General features: G+C 45.9%; 1 protein-coding gene across 4 annotated transcripts in view; it reads right to left on the reverse strand.

Annotated features, from left to right (window-relative positions):
* The window catches only part of agap2 (ArfGAP with GTPase domain, ankyrin repeat and PH domain 2), a 150,380-nt gene that overhangs the window by 86,426 nt on the left and 48,778 nt on the right, over positions 1–15,176 (reverse strand). For 2 of the 4 annotated variants that reach the window (XM_062966418.1, XM_008103515.3), the window contains exon 1: positions 1,489–3,517. The exons of 1 other annotated variant lie outside the window; for it this stretch is intronic. In XM_062966418.1, the coding sequence (XP_062822488.1) occupies positions 1,489–3,106 (1,618 nt within the window). In that variant the 5' untranslated portion in view covers positions 3,107–3,517. Of the gene's footprint in view, positions 1–1,488; positions 3,519–15,176 lie in introns of those variants that run through there. One more of the 4 variants, XM_008103516.3, reaches the window with a different exon arrangement.

Below are 15,176 nucleotides of genomic sequence, written 5' to 3' on the forward strand. Positions count from 1 at the left end.
CCCTATGGTGAGGACATCATCATCATCCAATCTCCTCTGAGTGACACTGAGGTGATCTTAATCCACCACTATCTCTCCCCCAAAACGGCTTCAGTTGCAGCGACGCAAATCTAAGAGCAAGAGACACTCCTTCTCACCTCTATGGACACCTCCTCAGTGTGATTACTTACATTTGCTGATGGCCATCATCTACCATCACCTTGGCAACAAGGCTAAGCAACCAAGCAACCCTTTTCCAGAAAAGAAAATCAGGTTTCTCACAAGGTGCACACCCACAAATGGTCTCAAAGACATCCCTTGCTCTCTCTCATCCACCCAGTATTATGAACCTCCTGCATGAAATTCACAGAGGCGTAGGTGAGACGAGAAGACGCTAACTAGAGGTTGCACAAAAGAAATGGCAGAATTTAATTCCACATTGAAAGAAATGAGTAAAGAAGCATACAAGCTTCTCCCCCTCTGTCTTGTTACTTGTGATACCCAAATGCAGAAATCACAGTCGTGCTTGAAATATAATGTCATCAAACCAGATCCTGGGTCCACCCCCAAGCCCACATCTCTTTCCCACACTCAAACCTTCTGGACTTGGTTGCTGTGAGTTTTCCGGGCTGTATGGCCATGTTCCAGAAGCATTCTCTCCTGAAGTTTTCACCCACATCTATTGCATGCATCCACAGAGCTTGTGAGGATTGTTGGAAACTAGGCAAGGAAGGTTTATATTTCTTTGGAAGGTCCAGGGTGGGAGAAGAACTCTTGTCTGCCTGAGACAAATGTAAATGTGGTAATCAATCACCTTGATTAGCACTGAAGAGCCTTGCAGCTTCAAGGCCTAGCTGATTCCTGCCTGGGGGAATCCATTGTTGGCTACCAGTATTAAAAATAACTCTAAAATCAGGACAATAAATAAAGAACAACACTCTGAAAACAGGGGAAATTCAGACATGCAACCATCTGGGCCAGCTAACACCTCCCAACAAAGGATTCCCTTAAGCAGCTAGCAGCCAGGCCTTGAAGCTGCAAGGCATGCAATGCTAATCGTGGTGATTAATTCCAACATTCACATTTGCCTCCAACAGAGAAGAGTTCTTTCTTACACCCTGGACCTTTCACAGATATATAAACCCCACTTGCCTAGTTTCCAACAGACCTCATAACCTCTGAGGATGCCTGCCATAGATATGGGCGAAACGTCAGGAGAGAATGCTTCTGGAACATGGCCATACAGCCCGGAAAACTCATAGCAACCCAATGGCAGAATTTAATTCCACACTGAAAGAAATGAGGAAAGGATCACACAAGCTTCTCCCTTCCGCCTTGCTCCTTGTGATACCCAAATGCAGAAATCACAGTCGTGCTTGAAATATGTCACCAAACCAGATCCCGGGCCCACCCCGAAGCCCACGCCCCTCTCCCACACTCAAACTTTCTGGCCTTGGACCCCTCACGCGAGCCCTTCCACTCACACAGAGAGGAAGCCTCCCTACTTACTGGGCAACTCTCCCTTGGCCAGTTCCACGCTGAGCAGCTCCTTCTGGCTCAGGCTCCAGCCAGGCCCAGGGTGGGTGGGGGTGGACGCAGGGCTCTTGGTGAAGATGCCACTGATGAACTTGAGCATTTTACGGTCACGAGTCGAGGCCCGGCCACCCTCCCGGCCTCTCTTCAACCCGACCGACGCTTCAGAAGAGCACGAGCCTGAAGAGACTAAGCTAACTGGGCCATGGTTGAGGTCGCTGTTGTCCAGAGTCTTGCTTTTGTTTTTGTGAGGGGACAACTTGGCCCGTGAGCCCCCTCTGGGCACCGTCTCCCCGCTTCCCTTGACCGTGACCTTCATGCGGCCCTTGACCTCGCTCTCTGGCCAGGAAAGGCGGTTGGGGGTGCCCCCTTTGTGGCCTCCTTTGCCAGCCTTGGACTCCACGCTCATCTTGACCCCGCTGGTGGTGACGGTTTTGAAGGGCTTGTTGGTGGCCAAGCGAAGACGGCGGTTCCCAGCGGCTGGGTGAGGAGACGAAGCCCCCGAGTGGGAGAACGAAGAACCCCCAACACGGCCCACACTCAGTTCCAAGGGGCCTGGCTCAGGACCCCCCCAGCTGGCGTGGCTGACCAACATACGACGTCCAGGGGCCGCAGCACTGGAGGAGCAACTGGCAGTGGTGGGAGCAGGCAAGGGCTCCTCATGCTCCTCATCTCCAGGCGGCTCCAAGGCTTCCTTGGCAGGGATGAGGCCCAGGTCTGGCTTGGGGGGCAGAGGGGGAAGCACCGGGACCATGATCGCTTTGGGCTTTGGCGCCACTGCTGGAGCTGATGAAATTAGAGCGAAGTCCACTTTGGGGGCCACAGAAGAGACCTCAGGTTTGGGTACGGAGGAAACAAAGAGAGAGGTCAAGGGTGTCTCCGGCTTGGGGGGCACCGTGGGGGCGATCAAGGGGACCACAGGGTCGGGTTTGGGGGCCAAAGCGGGGGCCATATTGGAGAGGACACTGGGGTCCAGCCTGGGTGCTGCCCGGTCGCTTTTAGGCACCAAGGCCTCGGGTTTGGGGGGCACGGCTGGCGCAAGGGGGAGGCCCACTCCCACTCCCTCGGGTTTGGGGCGCAGAGGAGGCCCCAGGATGTCGGGCTTGGGTGCGATGGCGGGCGGCGCGTCGGGGCTGAGGGCGGGCTTGGGGGCCGGGGCGGGCTTGGGGCCCCAAGGGCCACTCCAGAGGGCGCTGCTCTGGTCGGGGGAGGGCGAGGAGCTGGGCGTGCCCGGCGAGAGCTGCAGCAGGTAGTCGGGCGCGCCGCCGCCGCCGCCGCCGCCCCCGGTGCTGATCCAGAGGGCATCCTGGCGGTGGAAGACGCGCTCCTGCCGCTTGGGCTTGGCGGGGGGCTCCCTCAGCGCCGGGGAGGCCGGGCGGGCCCCTTCCCCTTCTCCTTCCCCATCGCCGGGCGCCTTCCCCTTCTCCTCCTCCTCTTCCTCGGGCGGCTGCTGCTGCTGCACCGACTCGAGCTTGACCAGAGTCAGGGAGATGAGGTAGGTGGTCCGCCGCTGCAGGGTGGCCCCTCTGCTCATGAGTGCCCCGGAGAAGCCCACGCATCCCCCTCCGGGCGCAGCCCCCCTCTCCAATGCCATGCACCGGAGCCGGGCACAGGCGAGCTTACCTGCGGCTCGGGCTCCTCCTCTGCAGCCTGGCTGCTGGCGGGAAGGCGCGCATCCTCCGCCCGGGAAGGGTGTGTGTGTATGTGTGTGCGTGTGTATTGGGAAGGGGGGGGGATTCGAGCTTTGCAGCAGCCCAGCCTCCAGGGAGGCAGTTCCTCCCAGATGGTTCCTCCCCAGATGACAGAGGGCGAAGGATGGCTGCTGCTGCTGCTTCGTGCAGGAAAAGTGGGAGGAGGAAGGAAGGAAGGAAAGGAGGAGGCGGCGAAGGGGAGGATCACAGGAGCAGAGCCCCTTTCGTGGCGTGGCTGCCGCAACCTGGAGAGCCCCTGGGTGCGGGTTTCAGGGGGCTACGTCTCTCACGCCCTCCCCTTTCGACTACCTCGTCCTGGGCTCTCTCCTCCAAGCGCAGGAGCCGCAGCTCGCCCAGAAGAGGGAGAGAGGCCGGCCCAGAAGCCCTCCTCCTCCTTCTTCCTCCTCCTCTCGGCTTCCCCACCCCTCCGCAGTCATAAACGCTCCCCCGTCTCTCTCTCCTCTCAGCCTGGATGGAGGTATTTCATTAGACAGCCAGGGGTGTTGCTTTATTCCCACCTGAACCGCCACCCCCCCCCCCCCGCGCGCTGTCCTTGTGGCTTCTCCTTTTCAAACCATTCATGCATCTTGGCCATTTGGCATGCAATGCCAGCAGGCGGGTTGAGCTTTCCCTGCGTTTCTGGGCTCCTCAGAGATAAGGAAACACACACCTGTATGAAAAGGATATATATATATATATACACACACACACACACACACACACACTAGCCTGGGGACCCAGCTGTGCCCCGGTTATTTGAAAAGGGCATTTGCCAGCTGGGTTGTTCTATGGTCTAGGGTGGCTTCTATGGTCTCTGGAGAAAGGTGAGCTACAACTCTCATATGCCAAGGCCGATCACCACCATCCCCGCCTGTATGCGCAGTTGGCCATGTTGGGTCTGTGTGCCAAGTTTGCTCCAGATCTGACCTCAGCTGGGTTCACACAAACCCCTGCAGTATGTTCACTTGGCCATGGGGCTTCTCTGTGCCAAGTTTGGTCCCAGTCCATTGTCGGTGGAGGTCAATGTTTCTCTGGATGCAGGTGAACTATAACTCCCATAAATCAAGGTCAATTTCCCCCAAAAGAATGTTCTATTGGTCATGGGGAGTCTGTGTGGCAAGTTTGATCCAGGTCTGTCATTCGCGTGAGTCACCGTATTCTGTGGAAGCCGAAGATACTGCAAATCTCATCATCTGTAGTCCATCCTCACTCAAACCACACCAGGACATATAGTGGGTCATGGAATGTCTGCCAAATTTGATCCAGATCCATCATTCATGGGGGTCGCAGTGGTCATTTAAAGTCGGATCCAAAGTAGGTGAAATACTGCATATCCCATCATCCATGGGCCATCCTCCCCAAAACCACACCAGGGTGTATAGTGGGTCAGGGGGCATTTGTGTGCCAAGTTTGGTCCAGGTCCATCATTCATGTGGGCCATAGTGCTCTGTGGAAGCCAAATCGGGTGCATGCCATCATCTATGGTTCATTCTCCCTCAAACCACACCAGGACATATAGTGGTGTCTGTGTGCAAAATGTGGTCCAGGACTGTAATTCATGGGGGATCGCAGTGGTCATTTGAAGTCGGATCCAAAGTGCAATCACCCCCAAACATCGCCTGTATGCACAGTTGACCATGTTGGGTCTGTGTGCCACAGGCATGTAGCCGGGGGGGGGGGGGCTTGAGGGCTTCAGCCCCCCCCCCAAATTCTCAGGGTTGTCCACAAAAAAGCATTTATTATTTAAACTGTTATGTTTATTCATATCATGATCTGATCACCATGCTCAATATATCCCATATGCATGGGGGTATTGGGATAACGATACAAAAGGTTTGCTAGGGTATATCCCCCCTCACCCAGACTCATCCCCCCCCCCCGAACCAAAAATCCCAGCCCCTCCCGAATCAAAATCCTGGCTATGGACCTGGTGTGCCATGATCCGTTATATGCTGGATTCAGTGTTCTCTGAATATGGGTGATCTATAAGTCCCGGATGCTAAGTTCAATCACGCCCAAACCATGCCAATATACAAAGTGGGGTTCAGAGTGCTCTTAGATTGCAGGTGAACTCTACATCCCAGTCCCTACAACTCCTAAAAATCATGGTGAATTCTCCCCTAACCTTTCTCTCTAGTAAGTTCAGTTGCTGTATGCCATAGAAAAGAATAGGAAAGGGTTAAGGGAGAGAAAGTGGGTGTGGTCATGCAAATTCCACACCAATGGAGAAAGGAACACTGGGATGAGGCACTCACTGTAATCTGCAATGTCCTTAGAGGGAGTGCTTTGGTGGCTCCTAAGCACTGTGGGTTAAAGTTGTTTGTGGAGGCAGGAGGCTGTCTGTGTAAGCAGACACCCCTGCCACATACACACATACACATTTTCATTTTTATTATGCATATCATCATCATCATCATCATCATGTGTATAGATAGATTTGAAATGATGGGAGGAGCGTTGTGTCCTAAGAGTAATGACACTGGAAACACAAGCCTAGAAGAAGTGATGCACTTGGAAATCCAGGCTTGGATTATCTGGATTGTCAGAGCCTGAGAGAGAGAGACAGAGACAGAGATCTGCTAAGCCAAAACATTCATCCTCTGGCAAGACAGGGCCTGTCTGAACCTCACATGCCCTTCCGGTGCTCCCCAAACAAAACAAAAATTATCATCTTATCTGTCAATGAGCCAGCACTGATTGGCTTCTTGAGTTCACCCCACTGGACAGAATCATCCCCAAAGGAACAGCTGGGAAGGCCCAACATCTGGAGGCTTAGTGGCTAGGCAGTTCCTAGGCTGAAATCCCCACCTGCTCTGGGTAATTAGAAAGGCAAAGCCTGTTAGGTTAGGACTGCAGGCCTCCACAGCCACAGCCGCCTTCTCTCTCTGTCGCTGTCCTTCTCTCTCTCTCTCTCTCTCTCTCTCTCTCTCTCTCTCTCTCTCTCTCTCTGCTTCCTGACTGGTCAGGCCTCCTCAATAGTACCTGCTTCTTGGCCAGTCCTGTTCTTCCCATCCAGTGCCACACAACACACCTCCATAGCTAGAATATTTTCCATCACAAGTGATTAATCGCTTTTTCATAACCCATCCACTCAAGTGAAATTCATGGCTCTTGGCCCAACAGCAAGCATGCCATCTAAGAAAAGGACGGGGACTTAGTGGCCCTCAATACGACGCTCGAATGCACATCCCATAGCTATCATCCTCAAAGGACAGTGGATATTGCAGCCCAACAACATCTAGGAGGCTTAATGATTCCTTCCCACACCCTCCTTAAATTGAAGAGCTACTATTCATAGCGAAGCAAGGGTATTTGGTCCTTTGAGGGCACTTCCAGACAGCATCGAAATGCAGGACAAATAAGTGAGGCAAAAAAATCACAGCACCTGACAACAAATCCAAACATAGACCCTGTCATGTTAAATGCTCTTCCTCTGTCCTGATACCTTCTTTTGTAGCAGATTTTAGAAATCTGCAAGATGGACGGGGGACATCAGGTGGAAGTTTACTTTTAAAAAAATTGACTCTCCAAGATGCGCAAGGACTACATATGCGCTCATGTGGAGATCTAAATGTACACACAAGTAGATTTCATATGATCTCTCCTCACCCTCCTGTAAATTCAAGCTCTGTTTAATTTCATAAAGATCAGAACCAAGGAATGGTTGCAGAGAGTTGTCCTGGTTATCTTCTGAGAGAACCATAGAGCTGAATGACGTGTACCTGCGAAGGGCCACTGATAGAAATATGACCTTGGCTGAATAGTCTACCATATGGTGGATTGAGTAGATCTGCTGGACAGTCAAGGTCTGTGCATCCTGGTGAAATGAAAGTACCACATTCCTATGTTCTTTGGGCAGATGATAGTCTGTGAATCTTAACTCAAAGGGACTTGTGAGAAGCCCCCGGCAGGATGGTAACACATCTGGGTAACGTCTTTAAAGACAGCCAATTCTCTCACACCAGAAGCAACTTGCTTCAATTCGCTTCTGACACAATAAAAAAAACTCACAAAGGTCTGGAAGGCCTACATGTGGGATCTTACTTGCAAAGCTTTAACCACAATAATGGTTGTACAGGCACCCTTAGAAGCTGATGGCAAGGAAGCAAGTTGCGCCAAGACTGGTTCATTAGTTACTTCAGAGCTGAAAAGATGTGCCAAGGGAGGAGATGAGGTGTGTATATTAACCAGTTGAAAAACATGGCCAACTACTGGAGCAGGTGGTGATGTTACCTCTATACTGAGTGTTTTTCCCACCCTAAGGACAAAATTGGAGAAAAGCTTAATATTCTCAGGTGGTATCTTTTACAACACCTAATGGGAAAGAGACAGTGGTGACAGGGAGTGTGATAATGACTTCTAATCCTCAAATGTCTCCAGATAATGTTGCTGTTGAGGCACAGAAGCAGCTGGGATGATGGCTGCTGTAAAAAGAATAAGTGCAGAGCAAAGCAATCTGTACTAAATATGAAGGAACTGACGTCAAAGTAGGCTGGCATGAAATCACAATTGGAACTGGATCAGAAACAGCAGAGATTAGAACTGTTAATACTGGCAGAGGTTTCGATATAGTCAGAGATGTTGAAGGTTTTAATACTGCGGCCATTGTCCAAGGAGACTACAATGGAGTAGAGATGAAATCAGTACTGAGTGGATGAAGGTGTCTGACACTGAGATGAGCCTGACAATGGTCAGGTGGGGAATGGCAGCAGCTTCAATATTGATAAGTAGATCAATAGTACAGCACATACGCCCAATTATGGTAAAGTCAAAGTAAAGGTTTCCTTGACATTAAATCTAGTTGAGTCCGACTCTACATTTCTAAGCCGAAGAGCAGGCATTGTCGGTAGATGCCTCCTAGATCATGACTGCATGGAGCACCGTTACCTTCCCACCAAAGTGATACCTATTGATCTACTCATATTTGCATGTTTTCAAACTGCTAGGTTGGCAGAAGCTGGAGCTAACAGTGGGAGCTCACCCCATCCCACGGATTCGAACTACTGACCTTCTGGTCAGCAAGTTCTGCAGCTTAGCAGTTTAACCCACTGCGCCACCACAGCCCATGTCCCACTGTGGTACCAGTCTCTATAAGAAGATGAGTATGAATGATAGGAACGTTCCCTCCTCATATCTTCATTATTTCAGAATCTATTCATACAGGAAACTGAGGAATAAGAATAATCTTCCTTAGATCAATAGTCTCTGTACAAAGGCCTGAACTAGGCATGCAAACGTTCATGTATAAACACAGATATGCTCCATTGATGTGATGAAAGAACCAGCCTAAGTCTTTGCAACTTATGCTGCAGATTGATACCAGTCATTTTGCATAAGGCTCTGAATGCTGAGCTGGAGGGCAAGTAGGTACAGTTATTGAAACCAAAGGAGCATCAGGAGATGGTATAGCCAACATCAGAGTAGGAGCCTCCAATGTTGAAGGTGCCAAGGTGATTGAATTTGCAGCAGTTATTCACCTTGCATGGTGTTATGCGGGTTTGGAGCACTTCTTCACCTTCATAGTAGAAGCATCTTCCTTTTCTTAAGATCCAGATGAACATTCAGGGGATGCTGGCCTTTTCTGACCTGGTTTCGAATGAACTGCTTTTTTTCAGCTTCTTCCCTTACACAAAAGCAGAGGTTCCCACTGGCAGAGGGGCAGCAGACTGTGGGGCTAGTAAGTTCAACACCAATGAAGCAGAAGATGGCGCCATAGATAGTACTGTGGCAATCATTATCGAAGTTGCTATCAGTATTAAAGCCACCATGGACAGTGACACCGATCGGGATTTTTCTCAGTATCACCACCATAGCAAACACTGATTATATTGGTTGATTCAAAGTAACTCAATCTGCAGACCGTAAGCAGCAAAGGAGAGAAATACTCAACAAGAGAGCACTTGAAATGAAGGTTTTCTACCGGGAGGTGGAAAGAAACTGAGGAGACAATAGATTGGTGGGCTTCCCAAAAAGCTATTCAGGTCTAGAACAATAAACAAAGTTTCAGAGCATTTGTGTTCTTCTGACTACAAAGAAGACTATGTTACTAAGTGGCAGTATCTTATCTGTGAAATCTTCTTTGGGATGGAGTTGCCACACTGAAAACTGAAGATGGTTCCCCTACCTTTAACAGTTGTGTAGAAGAGGGGTTTCAGCAGGTGTTCCATGGTAAGCGGTATCACCTGTTAGAATGCCCTTGTCTAGACAACCATTAAAACTACAGGAGCCCTCTCCGGTTTTTACTCTCATTATCCCATGATGGCTCAGCAGGCACCAGTCCTGATGTAGTTTCAGTACCCAGGCCTTTAAATCTCATCTGTTTTGATCTCTATGGCTTTTTTGATGAGGCTCCCTCACCAATAGATTTGCTGCTATTGTTCTTTATAGTTTTTTTAAATTACATTATTGCAAACTGCCCTGGGAATCTGGTTGAAGGATAAGGCAGAAATTGTCACAATAAATGAATGAATGTTAGTTAGATTACAAACATTGCCTGTCCCAAAGAGGAAATGCCTGCTTTTGAAGCAGTATTTGTATATAAGCATCCAATGTTCCCTCTTCCCCAACCAGCCTTCCTCAGTGCCTCCTATGCTTTTTTTTAAAGCAAAAGGGAGAGAGGCAGGCAGGCAGACCCTCATAACAATATATGCACACACACCTTTCCCCACTCAAAGGCTTCTGGATGTGCTGGTCCAGCCAGTATTCTGATACTGCCAGCAAAAGGACCAATTAATGCTAATAGCACCTAAATATCCCATCTGACGGCACCACTGAAAATGATTCATGTTGGAAAGGAAGCACGTTCTGCACTGGCTGCTTCCTTCTCAAAGTGCTGAGGGAGCAATTCTAGCTGATAGTACTTACATCATAGGCACATAATCGCCACTGTTTTCTGTACCTGGGTAGCAAGCAGCCCTACTGGGCTGAGAAGAAGATTTCATTCCACAGGCAAGCATCCATTGCAGATTCCTCCTGCTTTGATTAACTGCTTCGTACAATGAACAGAACAGACAAAAATAGTTTGTCCCCCACACGGCAAACTGGTGTCTGCACTCTCACACAACCAGAACAAAGCCTGTTACAAGACATCTCTGCAGGAACAGACCAGTAAAATTGCAATTGAAAACCCATTACTAGCTAGGTTTGCCAGAGTGGAAACTGGGAAAGTTTCCTGAAATGTCTGTGTAAAAGAGGGCATTTCACCACGTTCTGCTTGGCATCTAGTAGTATGACAAGCAACACCTCCTAAAATCCCCTCTTCTACACAACAATTAAAGGTTCAGGAGCTACCATATCTCCAAGTGTCAATCTAGCAACCATATTAGCATCTGCACATAATGTTATCTCATATTTTCTTTATAATATCCATATAAACATGTACATCTAGTGGATATTCATAACTTTAACCATCTTGATTATAAACCTTGTACAAAATCAAAAGACTGAACCTCCAGCTGTTAATACTGCTGTCCTTTGTAACTTCTAACTATTGTGCAGCCTATAGACTTCTAAAATGAACACCTAAAAGTGGGAAGGTGTGCCTTTCAGAATATGCTTCCTCCTATTTTATTAAATGCATATTGAAGATTTTTTGTGCCTTCTTTTTGAACTTCATCTAAGCTTTCCTGCCAGAAAAAAAACAAGTTTAGTTATCATGGTTGATATGAATGATGCAAAAATCTATAATGTAACATTCCTCTTTTGGCTCAAGTTACATAAATGTCCACTGTTTTTGAGTACATCAGGATTGGGAGATGTACTCAGGATTGCATTTATGAGGATTCTTCCTCTGAATTTCTCATAATGAAGGAATGAAGAAATTTATACTGATTCCGAGTTTTTCTTTCATTTTGAATTATCACACTTACTGGATGCATTCTGCCAAACTTTGCTATACATTTAAAGGCTTAGTTGTGCTTTGTACAATGTAAAATGAAAAGACTAAAACGTCTGCCTTAAATAACCCTAATTCCTATTTTAATTGGAGTCATAGTTAGTTAGAATGCCATTTTGCATTTCTTTTGGCTGTGCCCGAAGTTCTATTATCTTTTCATGAATAAATATGTCCTTGATCGGCTGTTCTTTTTTTCCCTCTTGCTCCGGGGTCACGCAAAGCTCTCAATGCTGACAAATCTTTGTCCAAGTACAGAGAACATGCAATAGCTTGATACGCCACAGAAGATAAGAGAATGGTGTCTCAATTTTGAATTTAAAAAGGGAAATGTACATAGCTTCAGATAAGCCAACTCTTAATCAAGTATTCCCCCAGAAAATAGAAGTATTCATGACAGATACCTTTCAAGTATCCCAGAATGAAATCCTGTTAGTTTAATATTGCTTGAGACTCTTCAAAAATCTGTTTTACTGTCACAAATAGATAGAATCAACCAGAATAAACTCTGATCCATGACAATCTAATGCCACACAATTCCTTTTTTCAAGAAGTAGAAGTAACATTTCTACCATTCCTCTAGGCAAAGGTAAAGGTTTCCCCTTGACATCAAGTCTAGTGGAGTCTGACTCTGGGCAGTGGTGCTCATCTCCATTTCTAAACCGAAGAGCCGGCATTGTCTGTAGACAGCTCCTAGGTCATGTGGCTGGCATGACTGCATGGAGTGCCACTACCTTCCTTCCGGTGCAGTAACTATTGATCTACGCACATTTGCATGTTTTCGAACTGCTAAGTTGGGAGAAGCTGGGACTAACAGTGGGAGCTCAACCCGCCCTGTGGATTTGAACTGCCAGCCTTCCAATCAGCAAGTTCAGCAGCTTAGTGGTTTAACCTACTGTGCCACCATGGTCCCATTCCTCTACCTTCCAAAAATGTCAATAGAAAGAGATGAATACATGGTTGAACACAATCAGCTTATAAAACAATGGTTGCACTATTATTTTCGTTTTACGATTATTGTCCAAGTTACACAAGTTGTTTATGGTTTCAATTACACTTACATGGGACCAGTAGCTGTCATTTTATTTATCCACATCTGACGAAACATGTCTTCTCTATGCATTTTCTACATTCTCCAACATGACTCTATGCTATTATTGGACCAGAAGTCCTTCATTTCAATAGAATTTCACGTATCAAAGCAAAATACAGGACCATATATCTCCTGGATACAATACAGTAGCCATACTCTATTCCACACAGAACCATAGCTGAAGACAAGATACTTTAAATGTTCCTGATAAATTTGCAATTGGACCCACAGTCTTGATAATCACAACCAATACCACAAAAAGGTTGTTTATACAACCACATGTAGATCTTGATTGTGCAAAATATTATAGTTCACCCCCTCACACTTGTTATCAGCAAGTTAATTCTCATGCTTTACAATAGGAGTAAGAACAATTTTTATTTCATGGATATAATTGCAGGGAAGAAAATCCAATTAATCCCACAACAACCTGCACTTTCACCCACAAAATTGGGGCAACAATATAAGAAAGTTTGAGCAAATAATCCCATGGTAGTGCCTCTAAACCCACAGAATTGACACCCTAAAGTCAAGCAGATATCAACCAAGCTGGGTCATGGTAGAACAGTGGTTCTTACCCTGTGGGTCCCCAGATGTTTTGGCCTTCAATTTCTAGAAATCATAACAGCTGGTAAATTGGCTGGAATTTCTGAGAGTTGATAGGCTACCATTGATAGCATGATAAGGGCAATACAGAACACTATTGGCCCTTTTGAGTCACAAGAAGTTGGATGAGCTGATATTGAAATACCTTTCTAATCACCCATAGTTGTAATGACAATGTGATGCAGCAGGTTTGTATCTTTAAAATAACAGCAAATGATTTTCAACACAAACAGAGTAACAATCTGGCAAACTTTAAATTCATAATAGTCCTGGCATAAAGGACATTGCAGACATTGAACTAAATCAAATCTGATATCACCTCTGTCACAGTGATAAGGCAAAGTTGCAGTCACCAGTGAATGATGGGAAGCAAAATGAACTCTTCATTTTGAAGTGTGTGTGTGCACGTACACGCGCATACTTTGGATAGCATAGGGAAGGGTTAACATCCCTGTAGTGTTTGTTTTGCTGTCTGTACCCCTGTTCAGAAGATTTCACTTCACTTTCTGTCCCTGTGACAATTAGATTTTGAAGAATTTGGCTTGTTGTGGAAACAAGTATTGGGGATAAAGCTTGAATGGAGACTCTTTTTCCCCATGATAACTCTTTCAGAAGTGAATTTCCTTCCGTGGGGTAGATTTTTCTTACTTCCTGTTGTCTCATCCATGTTTGTAACTATGACTCATTTGTAAGTGGTATGTTTGTAACTCGGGGACTGCCTTATAAAGGCAGATCTAGTACATGTTGGAAATGTAGGAAAATGTCAATCATTTTATCATATGTGGTGGTCTTGCATAAAGGTCCAAAAATCCTGGACTCCAATACATATGTTGTTAAAACAAATTGTTTTACTTGCTGGGAATGATCAACTAGAGTGAAAACATGGAAGACTATTACTATATTTATTGACTTTTTATGATGATTTATTTTATGATGGATTATTTATAATGTCTATTTGCTTTGTTTATTTTTCCATGTTGTTAGCCGCCCTGAGTCCCCATGGGGAGATGGGGTGGGATACAAATACAGTTTTGATTTTTGATTTGATATTTGACTATGGCAGTGAGAATCATCTGTGCCCCGAGATGGAAAGAACCAACTTCCACAACACAAGAAGAATGGATGGCAAAGATTTGTGAGTTAGCTGAGATGGACAAACTAATGAAACTTGACCAATTTCAAGAAATTTCAAGATAGACTAGAATGTATTTATTACCTTTTTACACCAAAGATGGGGACACATTTCTCTTATTGGTTTTCTGATTTAGAAGAGTGCTATTAAAAGTAGAAAGGTGGTTATAAAGTGATATCTTGTGAGAATTAGGAAATTAAAACCAACAGGCAGAAATATGAGCTTACAGTTCAGTTTGTATCATTGTATGTATTGTAAGTGTTTAATAGGGGTTGTGTGGGGTTGTAGTGGTTAGGACGATAGTTTGAATTGAGTTCTGTTAGTTGTTTTAGATTTTTTTATATTAAGAAAAAACATGTGCTTTGTTTTGGGGAGATGTTATCATTTTGCTTTGTCTAATTTGTTTCTCTGTATATATCTTTATTTTTAGGTATGGTTTTAGCTTTGTTTTCATGAATAAAAATTAATGGTTTTTTTTTTAAAAAAGAAAAAGAAAATAATTACTTTTTCACAGTAACATTTCACCAAGGAAAATCAGGGCACGTGCAGCAAATGTTATTGACAAGGAAGAACACACAGGCTACAAGAGGTTGCAGCAGTTAGATTTTTCATGAGCCTGAAATGTGTAGGGAAAGATGGTGTCCCTCCACTCCTCACTCCATACTGCTGCAGAGTTTACTGACTGCAAATTACTTTTGTACCTTAAACCAATTTTTCAGCAATTAAAGTAATATGAGGGGAAAGGGGGAGAAGGAGAGAGAAACTGAGGGTGTTTCCAGATGGCACCAAATCACTGGTTTTCCATGAGGGGCAAAAAACCCTGGGACCTGAGAGCAGGTCCACACACAGACCTGTTGGTCCCGGGATTTCTGCCTGCAACATCAACAGAGTTGCTGCTGTGTTATGAGCTTTCAAAGCCCAAAAAATGGCCACCTCGGGATGTCCGCTGAAAATTTTGCCGGTTTTTTTTTTTTACTTTAAATGCACAGATATGAATATGTGCATTGTTCATACGAGTTTTGTTCCTGGGTCATACATGTCTGTTTCTCATTGCTTTTATCATAAAAACATGGGGAAAGTTAATTACATGGCAAAACCTTTGTTTGTGTGTCAGAAACTTCATTAAATGTGTGGAGGATGGAGTTTCTCTTACAAGGATAAAGTTTTTGCCCTCTAGTCAATTGTTGCCATTTTTTCTGATAAGCCAACTCTTAATCAAGTAATCAAGAGATTTGAATATCAGCATTTTCC

The sequence above is a fragment of the Anolis carolinensis genome, unplaced genomic scaffold, assembly GCF_035594765.1.
Source record: "Anolis carolinensis isolate JA03-04 unplaced genomic scaffold, rAnoCar3.1.pri scaffold_20, whole genome shotgun sequence".
NCBI lineage: Eukaryota > Metazoa > Chordata > Lepidosauria > Squamata > Dactyloidae > Anolis > Anolis carolinensis.